The sequence below is a fragment of the Xenopus laevis genome, chromosome 1L (genome assembly GCF_017654675.1).
Source record: "Xenopus laevis strain J_2021 chromosome 1L, Xenopus_laevis_v10.1, whole genome shotgun sequence".
Lineage (NCBI taxonomy): Eukaryota > Metazoa > Chordata > Amphibia > Anura > Pipidae > Xenopus > Xenopus laevis.
Window position 1 is genome coordinate 84,462,382 of NC_054371.1, and position 25,242 is coordinate 84,487,623.

At 37.6% G+C, this 25,242-nt stretch overlaps 1 protein-coding gene across 2 annotated transcripts; it reads right to left on the bottom strand.

Annotated features, from left to right (window-relative positions):
* Window positions 1-2,678: 2,678 nt before the first annotated feature.
* pkd2.L (polycystin 2, transient receptor potential cation channel L homeolog) lies at window positions 2,679-23,592 on the bottom strand. 2 transcript variants are annotated; one of them, XM_018252322.2, is made up of 15 exons: window positions 22,607-23,592; window positions 20,157-20,270; window positions 18,415-18,548; window positions 17,801-18,051; window positions 16,952-17,176; window positions 15,999-16,227; window positions 14,939-15,109; window positions 13,067-13,248; window positions 11,855-11,975; window positions 9,209-9,307; window positions 8,375-8,496; window positions 7,640-7,757; window positions 5,359-5,519; window positions 4,984-5,131; window positions 2,679-3,114 (listed from the first exon to the last, which is right to left on the bottom strand). In XM_018252322.2, exons 1-15 carry the CDS (start codon window positions 23,130-23,132, stop codon window positions 2,875-2,877), a joined length of 2,841 nt encoding a protein of 946 aa, XP_018107811.1. In that variant the 5' UTR covers window positions 23,133-23,592; the 3' UTR covers window positions 2,679-2,874. The 2 variants fall into 2 exon arrangements, with proteins under 2 accessions (XP_018107811.1, XP_018107809.1); XM_018252320.2 differs by having other exon boundaries at window positions 5,359-5,522.
* Between the last annotated feature and the right edge of the window lie 1,650 nt (window positions 23,593-25,242).

Genomic DNA, 25,242 nt, shown 5'->3' on the forward strand with positions numbered 1-25,242 from the left:
AAAAAGAGGTAATGAGCAAGATCAAGGTCACCCTTTGACAGGCACAAACAATAATAATCGAAGCTCTGGTGACATCAAGATATAACTAAATAAATGTTTTTGTAATACCTTTTAATGCTTAAATAGTTACTCATAAGTAAAGCCTCCATTGGTATATTGGGAATTATTGTAATAGAGCTTTTGGCCACTCATCGGTGAGACCTATTGCCAGGCCAATCATAAAATGGGGCTGTGACTTTTTACAGTTTTTTTTTATCAGACATTACATAATGAAAGGTTCTTTCAGATTTCAGCAATGTATTGGGGGCTCTCTCGCTAAAGCAAATCAATTATTTTTCTCAACTTAAAAAAAAAATCTTATAAGTTGGCTTTGCATACCCCCCAACATTTTTGAAATAGAAAGATTTTGACCATGCCCATCTATGTGACCACACCTCTAATTACCATGTTCATTTTACAAAATTTGGAAGGTTATGAAAGTTTGAACACATTTGTGGTTTTTATGTGGTATTACAGTTTTGTTAATGACGGTGAATTGCCCTTTAAGGCAGTTTCCCCAAAAGACCTCCTTATCTTATATTGCTACAAAAGTATCTAAGTATCTATTCTTGGCTCTCTGCTAAAAGCCAATTAAGTTAGAAACTTTCTTTTTCTGGCTGTTCTGTGCAAGAGATCAAAGAGAAAGTCGGGACATTTCAGTAACAAGCCGGGACTGGGGGTTGAGCTGTCAAAATGGGGACTGTCCTGCTCAAAATGGGACAGTGGGATATATGGCTACGTCATAAGAGAATACTAGGCAAGACAAAGTGCAAACTGAGCCAATAAAGCCACCGAAGAAGATAGGGAAATTATTGTGTATGCTTGTCTTATCATTTGCATTAGACACATTCAAGGGGGTGATACATAAAATTATTGTGGCCTATTAAGGGTCTGGCTACATGAGCAGATTCGGGGAGATAAGTCACCCTAGCGACTTCAGTGCGACAATCTCCCCTAACTGCCCTCCGCCGGCTAGCTGATTTCCGAAGTCGCCCGAAGTTTCCTCATGAGGAAACTTCAGCCGACTTCGGAAAACTAAGAGATGTATGTGCCTTCCTCCAGGTGGAAGGCAGTTTGGGAGATTGTCGCCCCGAAGAAGAGGCGATTAGTCGCCAGGCAAATAAATCTCCCCGAATCTGCTTGTGTGGCCAGCCCTAAGCAACTAAAGTCTGTGTCACAGAAATTAAAAATTGTAGATGTAGTTGTTCCCCTGTGGGGCACAAATACAATATTTCAGCAGCAACTGGTATAGGTCCAGTAAGCAGGTATAGGAATGGTATCATTAGATTACACTAATACATGAATGTAGAACTGGTACGAGAAACACTATCTGGAATGCTTGGGACCTGGAGTTTCGCATAATTTGGAGCATAATTGCTAGATCTTTCCTGTTCTATTTATTATCCGCCATGGCTGAATCTGAACACAATTTTGTGAGAAAAAAAAACAGTGTAAAAAATACAGTAGTGGGAATGGCCTAGTCAGTTTTTAGGTTTCTAGATAACGGACTCCTAAAGCCGTGTTTGCATAGTGTGATACAATTTGGTAGAATAGCCTTGCCATTTGTCTACTATTCCTGCAGTGTAACAACATGTAATTGGCTAAAATGAAGACATAAACACTCTCAACAAGGTTTACGGGACCCAGGAAGTGAAGTAAAAGACATTTTGTGTAGTTATGTGGGCACAAAGCATATACACAGGTAATATACAGGTATGGGGGCCCATTATATGGAAACCTGTTATCCAGACAGCTCTGAGTTACAGGAAGGCCACCTCCCATTGACTCCATTTTAATCAAATAATTAAAAATTTTGAAAAATATTTCCTTTTTCTCTGGAATTATATAAAGCTTGGACTCAATGGTAACTAATCTGCATGAATCCATATTGTTGACAAGCAATCATATTGCGTTTGGTTAACGTTTAAATGATTTTTAGTAGATTAAAAGTATGGGGATCCAAATAACAAATACCCCTTTATCCAGAAAACCCCAGGTCTTGAACATTCTGGATAACAGGTCCCATACATGTAAGTTTTCTTTCTTTTTCCAATTTTTGTGTGCTTGTGACTATCATATTATTATTCTTATTGCAGCTGAATTTCTATAGAAAAATATTTGCACTCTTTAACAGTATCAGTGCTGTCGTCACTGGGTTTTTACCAATGATTTTTTTTTGGCACTTGAAGAATACAATCTCATTTCTGGCCAGCAGACTAAAGCTGGCCATAGATGTTGAGATTTTTAAAAGATCAGATCCTGATCGTGAGACCACGATCTTCTCAGAACGATCGTACGAATTTACCATCAACTAAAAAGACCAATTTGCCAGGAAAACAAATGGGAGCTGCCTGCTTGGCCCTGCAAACATAGATTGATTGTACTGGGACCGACAAAGGTTTTTTGACCTGGCTGTTCAATTTCCTGACAGATGTCGACCGAAAAATCGTAAGCTGAACGATCGTTCAAATCCCACTAACCGCACGATAATTTCGAAGGATCGGTCGGGCTTCCCTAAAATCGGTCGTTCGGCAAGAAGAATCGTCGCGTCTATGGGAAGCTTAGGAGTCCTCACACATGGGCTGACACTGTTGAGTGTCTGACATGTATTTATGATGCATTGATGAAACTTAAGGGCATAAAATAATGGATTTGAATTTATTCTGCCTGGTTCCATACAAGAGAATTCAGATCTATGTTTTGACAAGTTGTGCAATATATGTGTTTTGGTGCATTTAGCCTGCAGACACACACTGAAAAGCCTGTATGTGAGGGCCCTTCTATATATTTCAGGATAAAATACTTGCATTTCATTCATGGTTCACACTCAAGAAATTATATCTGGCTGTTTCCAGTATTACCAGTCACAGTTCCTGCCTCGATTCCTTCTGTAGACTGGGAAGATGGAGGTCGTGATCCTCTAGAGCGAGCCTGACCATTGTTGCCACTAGGGGTACCCAAGCGGTGACTCATTTGGGAGACTGTGTCATCAGATTCCCATCTCTCCAGCTCTTCTCTTACCAGTCTTTCCATTTGTTCTCGGTGAAGTTCATTGTCACGGCCCAGCCTTTCATCCTAAGTGATGAGAGAGGGGAGTAATCGTGTTGCTTTATGAAGCACAATTCATTCACAAAAGTCATAACATTCTGGAGAAATTTCTCTGTTGCATTAATATTTCTGGTAGAATTTGCACCTAGAATTACCAGTCTTATACATTTTAGAATGTAGTTTCCATAACCATTTATAATGGGTAAACATTCTACAGGAAGAGAGATAATATGCTTCATATGCTGGAAACACAGTGGATTTAACATCTGCCTTTTTACATTTAGAGTTGCCCCTTATAACAGCCTTTCCTGCGCACACACATACAAACCTACACTGATATTAACTGACATGACAGTATCTTATATGCCATCTGTTACACTCTTACAATACACCAGTGGTCAAAATTTGTCTTAGGCACTGAACATAATTAGGCTTTTCTTCCAACTGCTGTCACAAGGTGGCCAGGAACAGTGACATTTTGAAATTTTAATATTGGCAAGTGCCCTGCTTTCACAATGGGATTTCATGTGAGTGATGTGCGTAGTTCTTAAGCACACCTTGAACATCTTACCAATGGGGGGAAGGGAAGGGGTTTGGAGGCCCTTATATGTGAGGATATCGGCAGTGGTTTTTAGTCAAAAAAATAAAGCAGCCAGTAAAAATGTATTTACTTCTCATCTCCACTAAAGACAGACACACAATACAAATCCTTTCACCAGTTTTACATAACCCCCAGGAATAAAGGTGAAGTGTATACAGGAGAATGACTCATGACCTATGCGTGAATCCCCAGCAACTTTCCTCCACATAATATGGAATGGTCCATATTAAAATTAAAGTACTGGTCTGAAATGATCTCTCTCTTGGTCAACAATTTAGGCCTTGCAAAGAATGACACCATCATTTTTTATATTGGGTATCCTTGACGATAACAATACAAGAGGACAATGAAAGGATACGATAATATAAGAAGGAAAATATTACTGAATAGGTCCACGTCCACCCCCCAAGGACTCTTAGAGAAAGCTAATGGAATTCCTTTAATAAAATTGACATACAATGCCCCTCGCCTTTTATGTAAATTTTATTAAAGGAATTCCACTAGCTTTATGCCTGAAAATTTTGCACAATTTGGTCACCCTGTTGGTAGTGCGATGAACAATGTAAATGCTTCACCTTTGTATGTACAGTAGATTAACCTTGTCTCCCCTGTCTAATTTGATATATATTATAATTAGACAGGGCAGTTATAAAAATTTTTGTAATAACATTTATGTTAAAAAAAACACAATACTGCACTTGTGTCCAACCCATTTGGGCACTGAACAATGCATCCAAATGCACAAAAGAGGTCATTGTAATGCACATCAACTGCATCCCAAATCTATCCCAATAACAGGTACAAGACCCCTTTGGGTGCAATGTGATCTTAAAGGGGCGGTTCACCTTTAAGTTAACTTTTAGTATGTATATATTTGCTAATTCTAAGCAACCTTTCATTTGTTCTTCATTTTTTCTTTGTTATACTGTAGTTTGTTGTTTTTTTTAATTATTTGCCTTCTTCTGACTCTTTCCATATTTCAAATGGGGGTCACCGACCGTTCTAAAAAACAAATGCTTTGTAAGGCTACAAATGTATTGTTATTGCTACTCATCTTTCTATTCAGGTCCTCTCCAATTCATTTCCCAGTCTCTTATTCAAACCAATGCATGGTTGCTAGGGTAATTTGGACTGCTGAACAAAAAGCTAAATAACTCAAAAAACACACACAAAAAATTGCATATTAACCTAAAATAGAGCAGCATACTACATGAGATATACTACTTCAAAAAAATGGCATTACTGTAGTACATGATAGTTGTAATAGAAAGAGCATGAGCTAAAGATCTACAAACCTCTGTCACTCCATCAAGAAGTCTTCCCAGCACTTCTCTACGTTTTAGCTTGGCCCTTTCCATTGCTTCTAGCTTGACAATTACAGCATCTATTTTGGAGACAATACTTCCAATGGAATGTTCCATGCGATCCACTCTTCTCACAAGGCTGCATAAGACACATTAAAAAAAAAAAACAAATTTCTACAAATCTATCACCCGTTTTGTTAGATCCCACACTTTTCAAATTTTTTTTAGCACTATTCACTTCATATAAAACGAAGATCTCTAAACCATGCCAGCCTTACTCCATGGAAATCAATGGAATTAAAACAAATACAATGATTCTATTGAAGTCAGAGAATACCCACATCAAGGTATTGTCTCTGCACTTACACTTGGAATTCCTCATAGGAGACCCCACTTGAACTGCTTCCTCTTCGCCGGGAACTATGTCCACTATCCTCATCATCATCCTCTTCAGAGTCATCCAGACTCCTGGGAAAGCTGCGACCACTCATGGGGCGAGGTAGAGATCCCCGGTCCATCTCCAGATCCTCCTTGTGAGAAACAAAAAAGCAGCTACTGACTAGTGGCCATAGGAAGACTACCTGAAATCAGCTTATCTGTTGCATTAATGTTTTGATATGAAAAGCTAAGCCTGTTATAAGGTTAAAAGATTTATTGTTGTAAGTTTACCAAAATCACTGCACACAGTTGTAATTAGTATATTCTTTATTAACTCTAAACCTTGAAGTTCACAAAAACCATATAAAGTTAAATGCATTTTAAAAATGTAAAAGTTCTCTAGTTTTGTCTGTATGCATAGTAACAATCCAAATTTTCCCTTCAAGGTGTTCTTATATTGCATCACATATTTTGTACTTGAATTGTTAGAATATAAAGTCATTAAGAACTGCGTGCTTTAGGTTTATTACTAATGTAAGTTAACTTCCCCCACTGAGAGAAGATAAATTAGTAAATGGCAGGGCTCAGCCTGAAGAGCATTTAAGCTTATATCAGTTGGGAAAATAAAATCCTGCTACTTGTAGCTGACCTGAAATATGCTTAGATGTTTTCTATGGGTAAGTAGTCTGTTATACAACCATAGAAAAACATAAAAGCCATTTATAGAAAGACAGAAGTATTGGTTACTAATCCTCTGTATGATACAGTAATTGTCTATGGGCCGATTAATGAAAATTCACGCTATTAATCCTGATGGATTTCAAGCAATGCTTTAATGAATTGTTACATTTATCAAAGACTTCTTGACATGTTTTAATTGAGGCAATTCATAAGAATACAATTCACTGGTTAGAGTAGTCAAATTCAATTTTCCTTACAGGATGTTAGAGTTCAGCTGTCAACTCTAAGGGGCCCATCGAGTGAAGGAATAGAGGAAAAAAAACTTTGAATTTCAAATGTTTTTTTTTGGCTACTTCAACCATCGAATGGGCTACTTCGACCTTCGACTTTGAAACGAATGATTTGAACTAAAAATCGTTCGACTATTCAATAGCCTAAGTACTGTCTCTTTAAAAACAAACAAAAAAAAAAAACTTAGACCCCCTAGTTTACCACCTAAAACCTACCGAAGTCAATGTTAGCCTATGGGTAAGGTCCCCACAGGCTTTGCTATCTTTTTTTTGGTTGAAGAAAAATAGTTTGATCGATGGATTAAAATCCTTCGAATCGAACGATTCGAAGGATTTAATCAATCGATCGAACGAATTGCGGTAAATCCTTCAACTTCGATATTCGAAGTCGAAGGATTTCCATTCGGCAGTCGAATATCAAGGGTTAATTAACCCTCGATATTCGACCTCAAGTAAATTTGCCCCTAAACATCTATAGGAGAGAAATCAAATCTGTAAAAAAAAAAGTGCAATCCTATAAATTTGTTGTAATGTGGCAAATGATTATTAGAGCTATTATATATATATATATATATATATATATATATATATATATATATATATATATATTTAGTGTACAGTATCTTTTTTAAATAAAAAGATTGCATATATATTACAACTATAAATATATATAACGTAATTTATTTGTTGCATGTACATGCATGTATTATGCTCTTAAAATTTAACAAATAAATTACATTTTTAAAAAATTCCAGTGTGCGCTGCTAACTATCTATGGACTGTTAAATATTCGACATTGTGGCAGCACCTGGTATATCGCTATCTATTGGTGTGCGAACAGCATATTTTTGTTTTTTGACTATATATATATATATATATATATATATATATATATATATATATATATATATATATATATATATATAGTTGTAATATATATGCAATCTTTTTATTAAAAAAAGATACTGTACACTAAATATATATAGTAACCCATGTTGAAAAATATGAGGATAGTATTGTAGTGTCAGAGGAGTGAAAAAACAGAAAGGTAGGTAGATAACTAAGTTTGTGCTCTTGTAGAAAATGTGTATTGTCACAGTTGCTTTTTTTCAAAACCTAGGGGGTTTTCAAGTTAAAGAAATAATGAAGGAAATGCCAAGCAAGCTTTTTCCTGAACTTTGACAAATAATGTTTGGTTACTCACCCTCTCTTTCTCCAGATCATCTCTCATGAAATAATGAAGGAAATGCCAAGCAAGCTTTTTCCTGAACTTTGACAAATAATGTTTGGTTACTCACCCTCTCTTTCTCCAGATCATCTCTCATTTGCTGATGTTCATTTTCTGTAAGTTCCTGGTCGCCATCCTGGTCATATTTGGCAAATATGGCCTCAATTTCTGCATCTGTATGTCCTTTTCTGAATAAATAAAGCATGTGTTTAGGACGTAAATCTAATAAAATACAATACAATGACCTAGAATCATTTAAATTTATAGGGTTTATTTGAGCTGTTATTTTGCTGTTTTCATAGGCGTTGCTTGCATTAAAAAGATTAATTTGTCACACTCATTAGATGGTGAAATCTAGCCCCGTTTTTGACATGAGCTAATTAGCTAATTCAGTGGGGCTTTGCGAAGTAAAACATGAATAAGTTCCCAGCTGAATACACCTGTTTATCCTTATTTGCTTTGGGTAATAAGCAGTGGCTTACACATGTGCATAGCCCATCATTTGTCAGAATATATATTTCCCCCCAGAACAGCTAGGAGAAAAATGCGAGCGTTCATCACACTACATTGTACATTGTACAATACCATTTTTAAAATGGCAAACTCAGAAAAGAATATGTACTGAAATACATATTTACACCTGTGGTTTTTCAATATTGTAAATTGTATTACCAATGTGACACAAGTCACTGTTAAGTAGATACAAATAGAGACCTCATAATACCATACCAACTGCGGTGATCTAGATTTCATGTATATTACAAAAACAAACCATTCAGTGTGTAATCTTTTTGTACATACTAACCCTTTTAGATCTTGTCGTAACTCATCAAAGTTCAACTTCCCACCACCTTGTCGGATACTCTCTGAAATATCATCTACAGTGGTTTTTTTCAGTTTAAGTTTGACCATGGCTTTACTGCAACCCTGAAAAATAGAATACTTTTATTTATTTTTTTATTTAACATAAACAGGTTAAGAAGCAGATGATTTTGAATTGCACAGATATACTCTGAGAAGATTGATGGTTTAAAGTGATTTGTGCAAGTCATCTACTAGTTCAAGCTAAAATCATACTATACAAAACTATTAAACTATAAAAAAAAAGGCCATTTTGGCAAGCATTTCTTATTTCCAACTTCAGGAAAACAATTTAAATGGCACTGTCACTCCAAATTGTTTATCTCAAAGAGGTTCAGGCTAAGAGACCAAAACACCCTTAGATCACCCAAAAATGTATGTGCATGTGTAAATGTGTGTATTAGTGTAAAAAGTATGTATTTATTTAGGAAACTGGTGGTAGGCATGCTGTAGATTCTTTAGAGGAGGCAGACAGGATGCAAGAAGATAGGCCGCCATCACATGTAGAATCCGGTGGGGAGCCATGCTGAAAGAGAAGTAAAGACAGCAGACTAGGGGTCCATCCCTGGCAACTGCGCCCAAAGGCCTGCTTGTTCCACAATTCTGCTCAATGACTAGGGTTTGGGAAATGCATTAAAAGCACTGCTTGGAAGTGCTGCAGAATGTTGGATCTAAAATCTGGGGCACTTCGACACAAAGTGGATTCTGCGGCACTTAAAGGGATAAAAGGTAAGGTTGAGCTTACATACATACACAAAGAAAAATTAAAATGCCTTACTTTTTTTATGAGGTCGATTAGCTCCATTTCGCATTTTTGCTGAGCCATATCGGTTTTGACTTCGGAATAAGTGTCATTGATTATAGCCAAAAACATGTTCTGTTGATTTTTCAGACAATGAAAGTGTTAGTAACCGTGGGATTGTAGTTGAATCTGAACAACTGTCCTGAAAACCCAGTGGGTGAGCATTAGCCTATGGTATTTCATGAACATTTTTGGAAAGAAACTAGGTTTCCTTCCAGGATTCCCTCTGCTACACAAATTAGGTGGTATACTCCCTTGAAAAAATTTATTTGTAATCATAGCTTGCATGTTAAGTAATTGATGCCAAAATCAAAATAATTAAAGAAAGCATACTACATATCAAACATAACACAAGTATATCAACGCTAAATGCAAATTCACTAAATGTTTAGTGGGGAGTTCTTTTTATACCCATTTGTTTTCTTTAAGGGCAGAGACATACGGTCAGATTCGGGGAGATCAGTCGCCCGGCGACTAATCTCCCCGAACTTCCCTTTCCCTGCCTTCCCACTGGCGGTATGGCACTGGGAGCACTTCGTTTTCTGAAGTCGCTCAAAGTTGCCTCACGAGGAAACTTCGGGTGACTTCAGAAAAAAAAACTCTCAGAGTGCCAACCAGGCGGTGATTTACATTCTAGCCGGCTGGAAGGTATTTCGGGGGGATTAGTCACCCCGAAGAAGAGATTTGTCGCCGGGCGACTAATCTCCCCAAATCTGACCATGTGTCTCTGCTCTTAACATACTGATGTGTACATATCACTATCATTTTAAAGACAGTGGAAGATTAACAAGACTTATACCTAGAGTATTTCAAGCTCTCCATGTTCCACTAATTAATATAAACCAGCGTTCCCTAAGCTGTGTGCTTGTGCAAGCACACACAAATTTTGAGGCCAACACACACAACAAAGAATTTTGTTTGAAAACACAAGATTTTGCATTTATTCTGACCTGCGCCCAGTTTTTAAAAATGTGCACACGTTTTTTGTGCACATACCTGAGAAGGAATTAGAGGGAACATTGCTATAAAATTGGCTATTTGTATATTAACATTTTTATAACAGTTGATACATTACATCATCTGTGAAGAAATAAGTAACAGATTAATTTTGTACAGCTGTAAAATCAATTTTGCCAAATACTTGAAACTGAACTTTGGATTCAGTGTATCCCTAAGAAACTACATATTTTTAACTGAAAATTCAAAGAGGAATTCAAGAAAATATTCAAGTCAGCATAAACATTCTCAGCCTGCATAATAATTGACTTCACTTTCAACAAAAAAGTTAACAGTCGTATGTCTTTCATTTCCCAGGAACATCTGAGTACTGGGTTGTTTTCTGAACAAAGATTTTTAGTGAAACAGTATTTAATTGTATGAAATGAAATCAAATGTGAAAAATTGGGTGTGCAAAAATTTGGGTACCCTTGTAATTTTGCTATTTTGAATGCATAAAACTGCTTAATACGGATTACTGGCAACACCAGTTGGATTAGCTTGTTAAGCCTTTAACTTCATAGAAAGGTGTGTCCAATCATGGAAAAAGGTATTTAAGGTGGCCAATTGCAAGTTGTGTTTCTGAACATCTGAAAACAAAGATTGTTCAGTATCATGGTTTAGGGGAAGGCTACAAAAAAACTATCACAGTCAGTCAGTTTCAACTGTAAGGAATATAATCATAAAATGGAAGGCCACAGGCACAGTTGCCGTAAAACTCAGGTCTGGCGGGCCAAGAAAAATACAGGAGCGGCATATGCGGAGGATTGTGAGAATGGTTACAGACAACCCAAAGACCTGCAAGAACATCATGCTGCAGATGGTGTATCTGTACATCATTCTACAATTCAGCGCAATTTGCACAAAGAACATCTGTATGGCAGGGTGATGAGAAAGAAGCCCTTTCTGCATTAACGACACAAACAGAGTCACTTGTTGTATGAAAAAGCCATAGTCATTTTGGAACAAAGTCCTTTGGACTGATGAGACAAAAATTGAGCCATTTGGTCATAACAAAAAGGACTTTGCATGGTGGAAGAAGAACACCGCATTCCAAGAAAAACACCTGCTACCTATTGTCAAATTTGGTGGAGGTTCTATCATGCTGTGGGGCTGTGTGGCTAGTTGAGGGACTGGGGCCCTTGTTAAAGTCAATGAATTCAACCTGAATATCAACAAATTTTTCAGGATAATGTTCAAGCATCAGTCACAAAGTTTAAGTTACGCAGGGGTTGGATATTCCAACAAGACAATGACCCTAAACACACTTGGAAATCTACAAAGGCATTTATGCAGAGGGAGAAGTACAATATTTTGGAATGGCCGTCACAGTCCCCCGACTTGAATATCATCGAAAATCTATGGGATGATTTGAAGCAGGCTGTCCATGCTCAGCAGCCATAAAATTTAACTGAACTGGAGAGATTTTTGTATGGACGAATGGTCAAAAATACCGCCATCCAGAATCCAGACACTCATCAAAGGCTATAGGAGGCGTCTAGAGGCTTTTACATTTGCAAAAGGAGGCTCAACTAAGTATTGATGTAATATCTCTGTTGGGGTGCTCAAATGTATGCACCTAATTTTGTTATGATGCATACTGCATAAATATAGCAATTCACATACCAAAAGAATGAAGAACATGAAAAACACGAAAGTAGTAAAGTAAATCGGTCCCAAAATACGGCTAGCTTCTTCAATCTCTGAGAAGTCGAAATCTCCCAAAATTATACGGAACTGGGTGAAGCTAAAATGAAAAAAGCAACATGTGAATAGAATTGATAAGATGGATTCATACCAAGTAATGCACTTGGCAAGCAATTTATTATATCGCCAATGGCAGATGTGATTTATCTTTGGAACTAAAATGGCAGAATGTTGGCATCGTTTTAACAAACATCTGCTTCTTAATCTGCAATAAGCAATCTAACATTTTATTTTTTTTAAAATGCCAAAATGTATCAGTAGAATCTGTCATTAGGTAAATATGATGTACTGAAACAAGATTTGTTTTCTTTTTCAGAAGAATAGATATTGGGCCAGATACAATTTGTGGAAAAAAACTTTTTTTCTGAATTCAGTTCCAGATTTCTCGTTAGATTACAATGGAACTTTTATGAGGTAAAGCACACAGTAAGTGTTCTTCATCAAATTAAATATGGACCCATATAGGATTATAGGCATTTCTATGCTTATGAGACACAAGACTGTGCCACTAAAATACAAACTGCACAGTTTTTGGAAAACTGGGGCAATGTGTCTCATATGTAGAGTAATTTCAGCTGCCTACAGAATGAATATTTCTAACCTTACTAAATCACTGACTCAACAACAAAGGACTCACAGACAATGGGCGCATTGTTAATAAGCTAAACGTCTTTAAATACTTAGCCACTATATAAATATATATCATAATTGAAACTATTCATTATGACAATATTCTATGAATCAAAAGTGGGCTTGTTCCCACTAGATTCACTATAGCAGTACATCTACATCCTTTAGGGCAGAGACACAAGTGGAGATTCGGGGAAATTAGTCACCCGGCAACAAATTGCATCTTCTTCGGGCGACTAATCTCCCAGAACTGCCTTCCCACCGGCTAGAATCTAAATCGCAGACGGGATGGCACTCAGAGCGCTTCATTTTCTGAAGTCGTCCTCGTGAGGCAACTTCGGAAAGTTTGGGGAAATTAGTCGCCTGAAGAAGAGGCGATTTGCCGCCGGGCGACTGAATCTCCCTGAATCTCCACGTGTCTCTGCCCTTATGATGAGAAGAAGCAAGTCTAATAATGAGTACTAATGTCACCCATATCAAGAGCAAGGGTAGACTACTTACATACACTGCTGGAATGTACTGAAGTCATCAATCTGGGTGCCAAACACAAGGTATGCAAACTGGGCATAAGCCAAAAATATAATAAAAAACATAATTGCAAATCCAAGAATATCCTTGGCACAACGAGACATAGTTGTAGATAACTGCGTCATTGTTCTATTGAAGTTGGCAAATTTGAAGAGCTGTAGAGGAAAAACACCTATTTTGATAAACTCAGTCATGAAATGGATAAATGAAAATGGCTTCTACTGTATGTGGATTTATGGAAGTTATTTAGATCAGTCAGAATTATTTTGACTTTTATACCACCTTAGAAAGAAAGTTTCGAATTCAAAGACCTTAACTTTTTTTATCCTCTCACTAAATGAGATACTGCAAAGGAACATATAACATTATAACATAGACAATTTTTTCAAGATTTCAAATAATACATTTTTTCCCCATTTTAACTTTTTCTACGAACTCATATACCAAAAAAGTCAGCTCACCCTGGGACTTTCTAGCACATGGCTGTGTAGATATGTTAGTGTCCTTTCCCTGTCATCCCAAGCACAGACTTACACTAGTGCAAATTATTTATGTTCGAAAATTGAATTCACTCTGGGCTTGCCATCCTCCAATGAATGTGGATTGCATTGACTAGCAAACTAGGACTTTGTCTGACACATTTATCAAAGCAGATGAATGTGTTTTACCGCTTTTGTTCTGTGAAAGACTATTTCACTCAGGGCAGTGGCACACGGGGAGATTAGTCGCCTGTGATTTTTAAAAGAGAGATTTGGCGACTGATCGCTCATTTTGTCTTCCAAATGAGAATAATGTAAATCGTCATCGTCAAAACATATGAGGCTGCTTTTAATCGCATGTTGTTCCATAATGCACAGAGACCCTTTTCTGAGCGACTTCACTGAAATAGCAATTACCATTACCATTACCAACTAAAACACACTGGGGGATTAGTAGCCACGATTGTATGTAAATTTCATGCATTGACGCTATACGTCATTTCTTGGGCGGCGGATTTGAATTTTTTTGTCCCAGCATCCATTCAACATTCATAATAAAAAGATGGTGAGGAAACCACGCCAAAGAAAACACGTCAAGGAAATCAAAATTCTACTAATATGCCATTTCTGAAGCATTTTTTCGATACTGGGCGACTTATTGATCTTGTGGGAGGAGAAAAGTGCCATGTGGCATCATGGGTATTAAATCGCTTGGGAGCTAAATTCGCATGAAATCTTTGCTTCGCTATAGATGCCAGACGTTTCGCCGAAAGGCAAAAAAATTAACTAATCTCCCCTTGTGCCACTGCCCTCACTAGTAGGAATTGTTCTACTGCGGAAGAAAGATAAATAAATCCAAAAGCATTTGTATTTTTGTTTTACCATTGTAAATTTGGCTCTAAGAATGTTTTTTCACTTTCCAAATTCCTGGTTCTTTCATGTAAATGTGGAAGGAGGAAGTAGTTTAACAATTTACCAGCCCACAGAGATAAGAGATCCTCCTTTTCTAAAAGCCTGACACAGGCTGTTACTGGTGGAAGAAGGGGTCTGTTTATACAGAGCAGATCAATATTTCTGTTGCTTCTACCTTCATGTGGTCTGTCACTATACGGATTTCAATTGCAATTACGAATACACTGAAAATCACTGAAAAATGTTAATTAATGCACATTAGAAAGTCTTTCAATGTGCAAAAATGGTTTTAAAAAATTTGCAGTAAATGCTATATAGTTGTACACTGACCCTTTTAAACCTTATGTTATATTGGACATTATTCACTGAGTAAAATAACTCCATAGCACATGAAACCAGGTTATCATTGTGTGTCTGAAATATTACAAATTATCTTACTTTACAGGAAAGTTACCTTAACCCAAGCAAAGAACACAATAACTGCAGCAACATTGTTAAATTGTATCTGCCAGTATGCGAGAGACTCAAGGTTGGGGAAAGCATTCAGGTCAGACAATTGTTTATTCAGTGGGCCTTCCACAGCAGACGTCTTGTACAGGTGTATTACAATAGCTGGTAAGGAGAGCTAAAATCAAATGAGAATAAAAAGGTTATTTAGAGCACATTTACTGAGCACATTCAATGTTGAGTCATTTTAATCAAATGCTACCTAAACAAAAAATTTAAGAATGGGATATAGTAGTATTAATATAGTGGTGAGATTCATAATATAAGGATGAAGACAGGACCAGAGCCCTGAAAATTATCAAAAAGGGTTGTAGCTTACCTAGCGACAACAGAGTCTGTTGCTAGTTGCAAATTACAATGTAGCAGTGAGAGAATTTAGGTATAGGATCATCCTAAAATGTCCAATTTATTTAATATTTGTATATACTTTTAATTAATGCTGATGTTTGCCTGTCACTTACTATTATAGGTAATTTTTAAGCCATCAACAAACTCCACAGCTTGGTACAATGAACTGGGGAGAACACAAAACAGTATGACATGTAGAACACAAATAATGTAATAAGCAACAGGGGGCATATGAAGTCAGCGGGAGTGTAATAACACTACAAGGGATTTGACTTGCTGATCAGGTATTGGGTATTACTCATAGACTGTCCAAAGACTACTATAAATTCAAACTACCACTTGAATTCCCCTGTATTAAGCTCAGTTATGCAACAGTATAGATGTCCTTTAAATAAAAAAAATTACAGTGCACACATATATTAGAAAACAGTGATAGGATTCCTAATGATAGAGAGCTAGCGATCACCAAAGGAAGATATCTTTTTAGATTAATTAACTTCAAATGCCTTGGAATACTGACCCCAAAGAATTCAATCAAATTAGCCCCTAGGAATCCATAAAAGCTAGCTGACAGTCAGCACACCACCTCTATAGAAATGTATCAGCAACATTTACATGTGTGAATTTGTGTGCAATATTAATATTAAAATACAGCTTACCCCAATAATGACAATATCCAGCCAGTTCCAGAGGCTGCGGAAGTAATATAAGTGAAGAACGTGTATCTCTAGGAATTCCTCTATTATGTAATATAGGATAAAAATGCAGAAGATGATTTCACAAGCTCCCAAGAAGAATTCAAATGAGGAAATATAATGGATCAACTTCACAGTCTGAAACTGCCAGGATGTGATTAGACCTCCAGTTGCTGGAAATTCAACCAATAACCTGAGAAACAGCAGTTGGTCAATCAGCTTTATGACAAAAGGTTTTTGTTACAGTGCTGTCTGCTCTAAAACTCAGATTCTGTAATCACTTATTATTTACTCTGGCAACTCACAATAACCATCATCATGATGAGCAGCAGTACATTAAATTAATTCAGAGAAAATGTGATTTTAAAAAGAATTCTCACAGAATAAAGGGTCATGCAACAAGAAATTACTGTCATCAACTAAGATGGGCATTATTTATGTGGAATGCAAATTAATCTACAGAAATCTGCTTATTTCTTGCTTGTATTCAATGTAAACATTTCTGAATATTTATCACTAATGAGTTGCTTTTTCATGGCTTGTGATAATCATTAACTGAATGCACTGCTGTTCATCACGATGATGATTTGCATCATTCCTTGGACTTACATTCCATTTGTTACAGTATATGCAGGATGAAATTCCGCTACATTCTCAGGGACTCAACGATACTGGAAAATCTATTTTTTTTTTTTTTTTACTTAAAGAAAAGGAAAGCCCCTTACATTGAAGATATCCAATACCTTTACTTCATTTTATGCATGTAAATAACTACATAAAGGGATACTGGCACCCTGGAATACAGCTAGATATAAAACTAGAATATATAGAGTAACTAGAGAAACATTTGCTAATCACTGATACATCTTTAAATTTCCTCAATGTATGATCTCAGGAATATACATATAAACAAGTACCTCACAATGCAAAAAATATTTAGATTTGCGTTGTACACAGAGAAATCAATAAACACTGCTCTGGTGCCTCTGTCCAACCACAGGTTATTCTTTAGTATTGCAATCTGGGCAGCACTCTCTCCTCGGTTCCTTGACAAGTCTAAGTAATATCCAGCCCCACTGTACACGGAGATGACACCCCACTGACTGCTGCCATTCAAATCCTTTTCCTTAGTATATGTCCATCTATTAAAAAAAAAATATCATACAGAAACATTTTAGATACTGAATTCTGTGACATAATATGCACATAATGCAGTAAGAAAGACTGATCTAAGTCATCAAGTTTATGTGAAAAGAATACACAAAATGCAACATAGAAGGCTCCATGTGCTGCTAAATAGAAAGTTTAAACTCCATTGCATTACAAACAACACATTGTAGCTGTTTCCATAGAAAACTGTGTAGTCACACCGCTGACTCTGACAGGTGGATAGCAGCAAGATATGTTCAGTGGTTCTGTGAGGCGCAGGGAGTACAGCCTTTATTGGAAAGAATGGGCTGTCAAATCATGCATTTCCATTCAGTGGAAAGCATAAGCAGAAGTCAGGTCACCTCCAGGTCAGTCATCAGCTTTAATCATTTGGCCTGCAATTTTGATTAAGGTTTCAAAGCCAGGGATGCAGAATATGTAAACAGTTCTACATATACTGCTTTTAATAACAATTAGATTTACGAACATATTTAAAACCACTGAAAATCTGTACATAATGTACTTAGGAAAGTTACTTAGAATTACATTTTCTTTTACTATGGAAAAAAAACTTTCAGGGTTGTATAAAAAAAAAAATATCCGCATCAGGTACATACGCTGTTCCATTGCGGAGTCCAAAAGGTGTGGTCTCTTCATTTCTTACAGAATAGCTGTCATAGCAATCTTTGATCTCATCCTTCAGATCCTCTGGCACAGAGCAGGATCCATTCTTAACTCTGAGCTGGCGAAGGCGTGGCACCCCTAACAGTAGGTTCTCATAGTATATGAAACTATTATTCTCTGCCATTGTCCGATTATTGTACCACATGTCCCAGTACAGACCATCCATCAAGGGACCTTCCATAAACTACAGTGCAAGTAAAAAAATGACAAGAGTAATCAAAATGGGTTTAAAAGGTAAAAAAAAATATTTACATATGAAAGAGTGCTTCCATTTGCCTAAAACTATTATATTTCAAATAGAAGTAGAGGGACATTTTCAATATACAATTGACCAACAACGAACGTGACTGCACAATTCTATAGTATCCAAGAACTACCCCGCAGAGCACTATAGCAAATTAATACTAAATATATTGGATTGTAAGGGTGCGGAGCTTGGTTATACTGACTATTTTCCTGCAAACCTGATCCAACATTTTAGGATGAATACACACGTATTCATATGGTAAATATTTTCTTTAATTTCAGGCATAAAAACAAACTTCACCTTCCAGAAATCATCCATTGTTATCAAAGTTTTGAAGTTGGTTCTTTCATCTTTTGAGACTGGACCGTCAAGAAAAAGCTGAGTCATGCCCTTTTTATAGTAGAACATGCTGGAGGTCACCATACCGTAAGTTACTGTAAGGGAGATAAAACTCATTGTTTAATAAAGATATGTACTATATGTGATATAGTAATTATTGCCTTTGGTTCCTATATTACTGTTGAATTTGAGGATCATCTTCTTAAAATAAATAAGAAAATAAATAGCTAAATAAATAAATAAATGTTACCTGTCATTAGTAAATAATGATTTCTCATGCTCCACTTTAGGGGCAAACTAGGGAACATATAGTTGATATCACTAACAACAACCCTTCTGTGTTTGTCAATATTTTAAGTACAGGTATTGGATCCGTTATCCAGGAACCCGTTATCAAGAAAGCTCAGAATTACAGAAAGGCCATCTCCCATAGACTACATTTTATCCAAATAATCCACATTTTTAAAAATGATTTCCCTTTTCTCTATAATTTTAAAACAGTTCCTTGTATATGATCCAAACTAAGATATAATTCATCCTTATAGGAAGCAAAACCAGCCTATTGGGTTCATTTCATGTTTATGATTTTCTAATAGAATTAAGGGTTGAAGATCCATCCGTTTTCCAGGAAGCCCAAGATTCGGAGCAGTATGGATAGAAGATCCCATACCTGTAACATACTAAACTATGCCCAAATGCACAAGGTACATAATACCCAAGCACAAATGTATCTTATACGCCTGAGTACAATACTGTAAACTAAATAAATCAAATGCTGAAATGAATGTACCTAAAGTTTTGAGTATCAGCACTACAGCCAAGGGACTGTAGACATTTCACATGACAACATAAATTAGAGTGGCATTACTGCACTTTTCTATGCAGTTACTTTAGACACAATATTGGCGACAAACAACATTTTAATTGGACACTGTTTTTTCTATGCTGGCAGAGTAAAAACAGTTACCACAATTTTGGCCTAAAAATATGTATTTGGACTGAAATTTGGTGATATGGGCAGCATGTGCCACAAAGCCTAAATTCTCACGATTCACACTGACCATACAGTAATAATATAATACTAGTTTAGCACACTTTAAAAGTGTGCATGGATGGGGCAACATTCATACCTTGTGGGAACTATAAGCAGTGACATACCTAGATGATACTGGGCCCCATAGCAAATTAATTTTAGGGCCTCAAACAGATCCAGAGGTTGACCTGTTTTATCAATATATGGTGAAATTGCTTATTAATTATGGTCTCATTGGGCACCTTGCACTTTCTGGCCCCCCTGCAGCTGCAGGGTCTGCATCCTCTGTAGTTATACCTCTGACTATAAGGTTCATACAGTTAAAGGCAAGCTTGAAAGTCATTTCAGTCGAGACAACATCATCAGGCCCTGGATGGGCTGTAAAAGATTTGTATAGGACCTTTATTGATATAATCATGTGCTTGGCCACTAATCACTTACTTTGGCCCACTACTTTGGTGTCCTAGTGGGACAATGATTTGCATATCTGGTAACCTAAGACCTTTATGTGTACAGTCTGGTTTAGTTCTATCAAAGACAAAAGCAAAGGCAATTTTAGCCTTGCTGTATATAGGCAATGTTTGCTAATTTAATCTGGTATGATGTATTATAACAACTGTTGCAGAACAATTTAAGACATGTTTCTTAACACAGAAAAAGGTATACTTACAAACACAAACAATGACAAGAAACACAATGTAGGTAATTAATTCTCGGAAAACAATTTTCAGATATTTCTCTCTACTTGCTATTCGTTCCTCTGTATAGCGTGTACCCCAAAGTCCTGCAAAGACATGAAATGCTATATAAATCCAATGTCTACTTTATTAATTTTGTTATGTACTTCAATGAACAAATACCTTGCTATTCTGCCTTTTTCATAGTCACAGAAAGCTGTTACTAGCACATGCCCTTCAGTATTGGAAAGGGTACCAAATATTTATTACATTTTGAGCATAATTTGACATGGTGACATGAATATATGGGGTTGGTTCACTTGAACACCTAAGGACTGAGGTTAAATCACTCAATTTAAAGTGCTCAAGGAAACAGAGCACCCAATGGTTCATCTGGAAGGCGTAGGTAGAGCAAACCCAGAAAACGCAATTAACCCTGCATCAATACTGCAGTGACATCACTTCCATATGTACAGAGAGAACCAGTTGTTCAGGCAGAAATCTAGGAAACATTTGAGAAAGACTCAAAAAGACTTCAAAATTAGTTCAGTGACTAAGGCTTGCCCTGAATATAATTTTAAATATTGTTTTTAATAAATATCCCTTTATTTCCTGCAACAAGCCTGAAACTGAAAGTGAACTTACAGGCTACTGCCTTTTCCGAAAAAGCACAATCAAAACAAATCAGCTCTTCACTGAGAAACCTACCTCCTGCCAACTATATTTATAAAGCAGCTTGATATCCCTCGCTTCCTCAATGGACTGAGAATTTGTTTTAATTTTGCACTTTGGGAACAGGAAGTAGAATGTGACTTTAGTTTCAAAGATTTTGTTTGCATTTTTTTTTGCATTCGGTTTTCCAAACTTGAAGTCTAAAGTTTAACAATTGGGATTATGAACTGTTACAATTTGCTACATTAGTTGATAAATTTCTAAGCAGCATCTGTGGAATATTAGCAACTATTGTATCAATTCTAATAGATGCCTTTAATGAAACGCTGGGATTCTGCTCAGCAGGGCCAAAGATGATAAATGTATCAACTAAGGCAGTGATCCCCAACCTGTAGCTCATGAGCTCACCAACCCCTTGGATGTTGCTCTCAGTGGCCTCAAAGCAGGTGCTTGTTTTTGAATTCCAGGCTTGGAACCAAGTTTTAATTGCATAAAAATTAAAGGAACAATTACACAATTTTTTATCTTTAAAAATATTCATTCTTTACACTTTAGTTAACATATATATCATACAGAAAATAAAATATTATAAGTGGTTTTCAATATAATAATATTTGCATTTATGTACAGGGTACAGCACAAAATGACAATGTGGCGATTACTTGACATCTGGTTCTAACCGGAAGTTATTTTCCTGCATTCCTTATGGCATTCAGTGGGCTTGTGAGTGATTAATGGGGCAGGTTTATGGTTGTTCAGTAAGAGGGATGTGGGATGGAGGTCTTTGCAGCTCCTGCTTTGTGACTCTGTGTAAAGGGAGCGCGCTGTGGAGCCTGTACATGGAGAGAATGGGGGAGATGCCCGGAAGGACATCACAAGAGCTGCATAGATCTGCAGACTGAGCCCTATTGTAATAATTATCTGAAATCCACATATTGTATTGAATTTTTTTGTAGGCTATTTACAATAACAGAATTTTTAAATGTGATTTGTTTAATTATAATTATTTATGTTACTATTCCTTTAAGTATACTGCGTAGAGTCTAAGTAGAGTTTCCTGTAGGCTGGCAGTCCACATAGGGGCTACCAAATGGCCAATCACAGCACTTATTTGGCACCACAAGGGACTTTGTCATGCTTGTGTTGCTCCCCAACTCTTTATCAGAACACTTTGCAGAGTCAGCGACCCCTCTCCCAGAACTGCTTAAGAAAGACACAAGAAGGTGAAAAAAAACAACTTGAAACAATATTAGAAAAACAGCCACAAATAGAAAATTGGAAGTAATTGAAGAATGTCTTTATTTCTGATGAACTATCAGAAAACAACTGAACTGGAAAAAAGTGTTGGAAAGTGAACAACCCCTTTAATAGCTACATTTATTCTCTGCATTTTCAGTGCATCACTTCCAGTTTTAGTGGGATTACAACAGCAACAAGCCTCCTTCAAAGCCCATGTGCCTTATGTTGGCATTAGGGAGAGAAGTATCATTTTGGACCATCCGCATGATTAGGCATCCCTCATCCTATGTGGGCATATGAGCATTTGAATATCCATATCAGCTGTTAGGATACTAGAATGACATATACAGCACTGATTGTAAAGAATATTTATAGGAGCAGGTATTCGGGATAAACTGCTGCTATGGGTTCTGTATACCAGTATGAGGGTGTTGAAGATCCTCCTGCCACATACAGTATAAGGCTAATATTCTCCTAATGTTTCAAGTGTAAATATAGGAAATGGTCGCAGAGCTGGCCTGACATATCTTACCTCTCACCCTGTGCAGTAACTTTGCTGCTCCGTGTAACTCCTGGGGCTGTTCCGTGTGGTGCCCATTGCGCCCAGCTCCCACGCCAGTCTCCCCCCTCCTCTTTCGGCCTCTCTGGCCGTGGTGATGATAACCCCCCAAGCCGGTGCTCCCCCCGCTGCTGGAGGACACCAAAGAGGAGGATCTTCTGCCAGGCCCCGCGGATGGATGCCACTCCACGTCCATCTCCACCACCATGCCCTCTTCGCCATCTTCCTCCTCCTCCATGCCATCTTCCTCCGCATCGAAGCCAGGGTTGTCCCTACTCCACGCCTGTCTGGAACAGGAGGAGAGCGGGGACGGGGTCGCTCCACCTGGAGGTGCCGGCTGTTCCTGCCTAGCGATTGTTTCCATCTCCACCATGTCCTGGGGCTGCAGGGACGGAGAGCCCGGGGCTGCTTTCTTCTCTTGCTCCCTCTTCTTCTTCCTTCTTCTCTCCTCTGCCTCCTGCTCCGCCTGGACTTGTGGTTTGATTCTGCTGGGATTCATCGTCTCTGGGAAGCGGGGCGAACAGGCCTCAGAGAATACAGAGACCTCCTGCTGCGCAAGCAGCCATTTTACTGGAAACTTTACTTTTTTCCAAGGGTCGCTTTCTCCCTTCCCATTGATCCCGCCCCCATTCCTCTCTTACAGACCCGTTATCCTACAGCTGCAGAGGAAAGTTCCACTGTGCGGTGATACCCCTCCCCTCCTAAACTAATACATCATTCCCACAGCGTTAGCTTAGTTGAATAATGTATTACTTAATGACACAGACGTAAGGGCTTTGCTAAACTACAACTTTAAACCGTGCTAGTGCCACCCAACAGTTTAAGTTCCTTTGTAATTTATTTTACATAAGTATATGACATCAGAAGTGTGCAAGGAAGCGACGTTTCTGAGATTTTACAATATAAGCACCAAATGTTCACTTTCGAATTCCATAGTTCAGTATACTTGACTTTCAATATGTACGTGTTGCATTTGCAATTTCCCTTGGGAAACAATCCTTTTAGACACTCGTATTGATTCTGGAATGACGTTAGTTTTTGCTTGAACACAGTCGCTAGGCAACGAGCACGTGACCGTGGCTGTACGCTTCAGGGGTGGAAATGGGCGGGGCTACCTCTATTAGCGGACCCGGGTTAGTTAGTCATTACTTTGGCAATACGTTCATGAAAGAAATGTATCCTAACCAAGTTAAAACACCACGTAAAAAACTAAAACGCAGTAAAACCTACTGCAGGTAGGGTTGCCATCTGGCTGGTATTTTACAGGCCTGACCGGTAAAAATGATAGTTGATCCCAATGTTATTAATATGGAAAAAAGATAAATATATAGGAAGGCCAGTATTTATTTTACCAGAAAAGGTGGCAACCCTAACTGCAGGTCGTGTAGGATATATTTTAATAGCTACAATCTTTATGAAGCCATAATAATAAAAACAAGTAAAACAACTAACCCGCCAGTACTGTATTTAATTTGATTAATTTCTTATTTTGATATTTGTCATGTGTATGATAACACCGAGATTTGTGCATTTTGAGCAGTTTGGCTTTCATTGTAAAACAGGTACAGAGGCAACAAAAACAGCTGCTTGGGTGAACTATGACGAAAAAACAAAAACAAAGCAATGTACTTATATTAACCCTTTAAGTGCCACAGAACGTAGAATCTACGTTCTGAGGCAAAGTAACTTGAAATGCCACAGAACGTAGATTCTACGTTCTGCAGCATTTCCCCCAGGCCAGGAAGCGATGCGCAAAAAAAACCGGCGCATCGCTTCTAACAGGCACAGATCCCCCTAGGCAACGAGCAGAGGCAGTCCACTTACCGGATCCCTTCGTCGATCGTCGCAGGCAGCCAATGGGAGCAGTGGAGACCACGAGGAGCACACTGATGACGTCTCCACTGCTCCCCCTATAAATAACTCCCCCCAACTGTCACACCTTCCCTCCTGCTGCGCACTTATGGTTGCTGGAGTTCCCCCTGCTGCCTGTCTGAGCTTTGATCGCTGGATTGGTCGCCTGGATTGCCTGGATTCAACATTGTGAGCTGAACTGCACCTCTCTACACCCTTTACTTTACATATTCTCTCTAAAAAAAAAAAATCTTTTTTTTTTCTTTTTTTTTCTTCTGTCTTTGGCCTTAGCACACTTACAGGCAACTTTGCCAAGCTCACACTCACACTCCCACACTCACACACTCACACACACACACTCACACACACACACTCACACTTACACACTTACTTTCTTACTTTTTATCTCTACTTATTTTTTACTTTGATTTCTTTAGTCATTTGTCTTTATTTGTTGCTCAAACTTTATTTCTGCTCTGATTTGATTGCGTTTTACTGTTTTTTGGCCATTTTCATCATTGGTTTGTGATTTTATTGCACTTTTATTGCGCTATTACTTGTTTTGTTCTCATCCGTTTCTGTTTGCAGTGACGCTGGTGGATCTAGATTTCTGACCACCGATTTCACTCCAATAACTTCATTTTATTGCTTTTAGTGATTTTATTACGTTTATTCTTTATATTTTTCTTTACTGCTGGTTTAGTTTTCTAGAAAAGTTTTCCCCTACCCAAATAACTGTTCACTGTATTGCTTTTGGT

What these genes read in the sequence shown, in the direction of transcription:
- pkd2.L (XM_018252320.2), bottom strand. Translation starts at nt 23,132, where the DNA reads ATGAATCCCAGCAGAATCAAACCACAAGTCCAGGCGGAGCAGGAGGCA. An exon ending in TGGATATTGTCATTATTGGG is followed by an intron (nt 15,110 to 15,998) that starts GTAAGCTGTATT and finishes ATTTGATTTTAG; the next exon opens with CTCTCCTTACCAGCTATTGT. An exon ending in TCCTATGAGGAATTCCAAGT is followed by an intron (nt 5,132 to 5,358) that starts GTAAGTGCAGAG and finishes TGTCTTATGCAG; the next exon opens with CCTTGTGAGAAGAGTGGATC.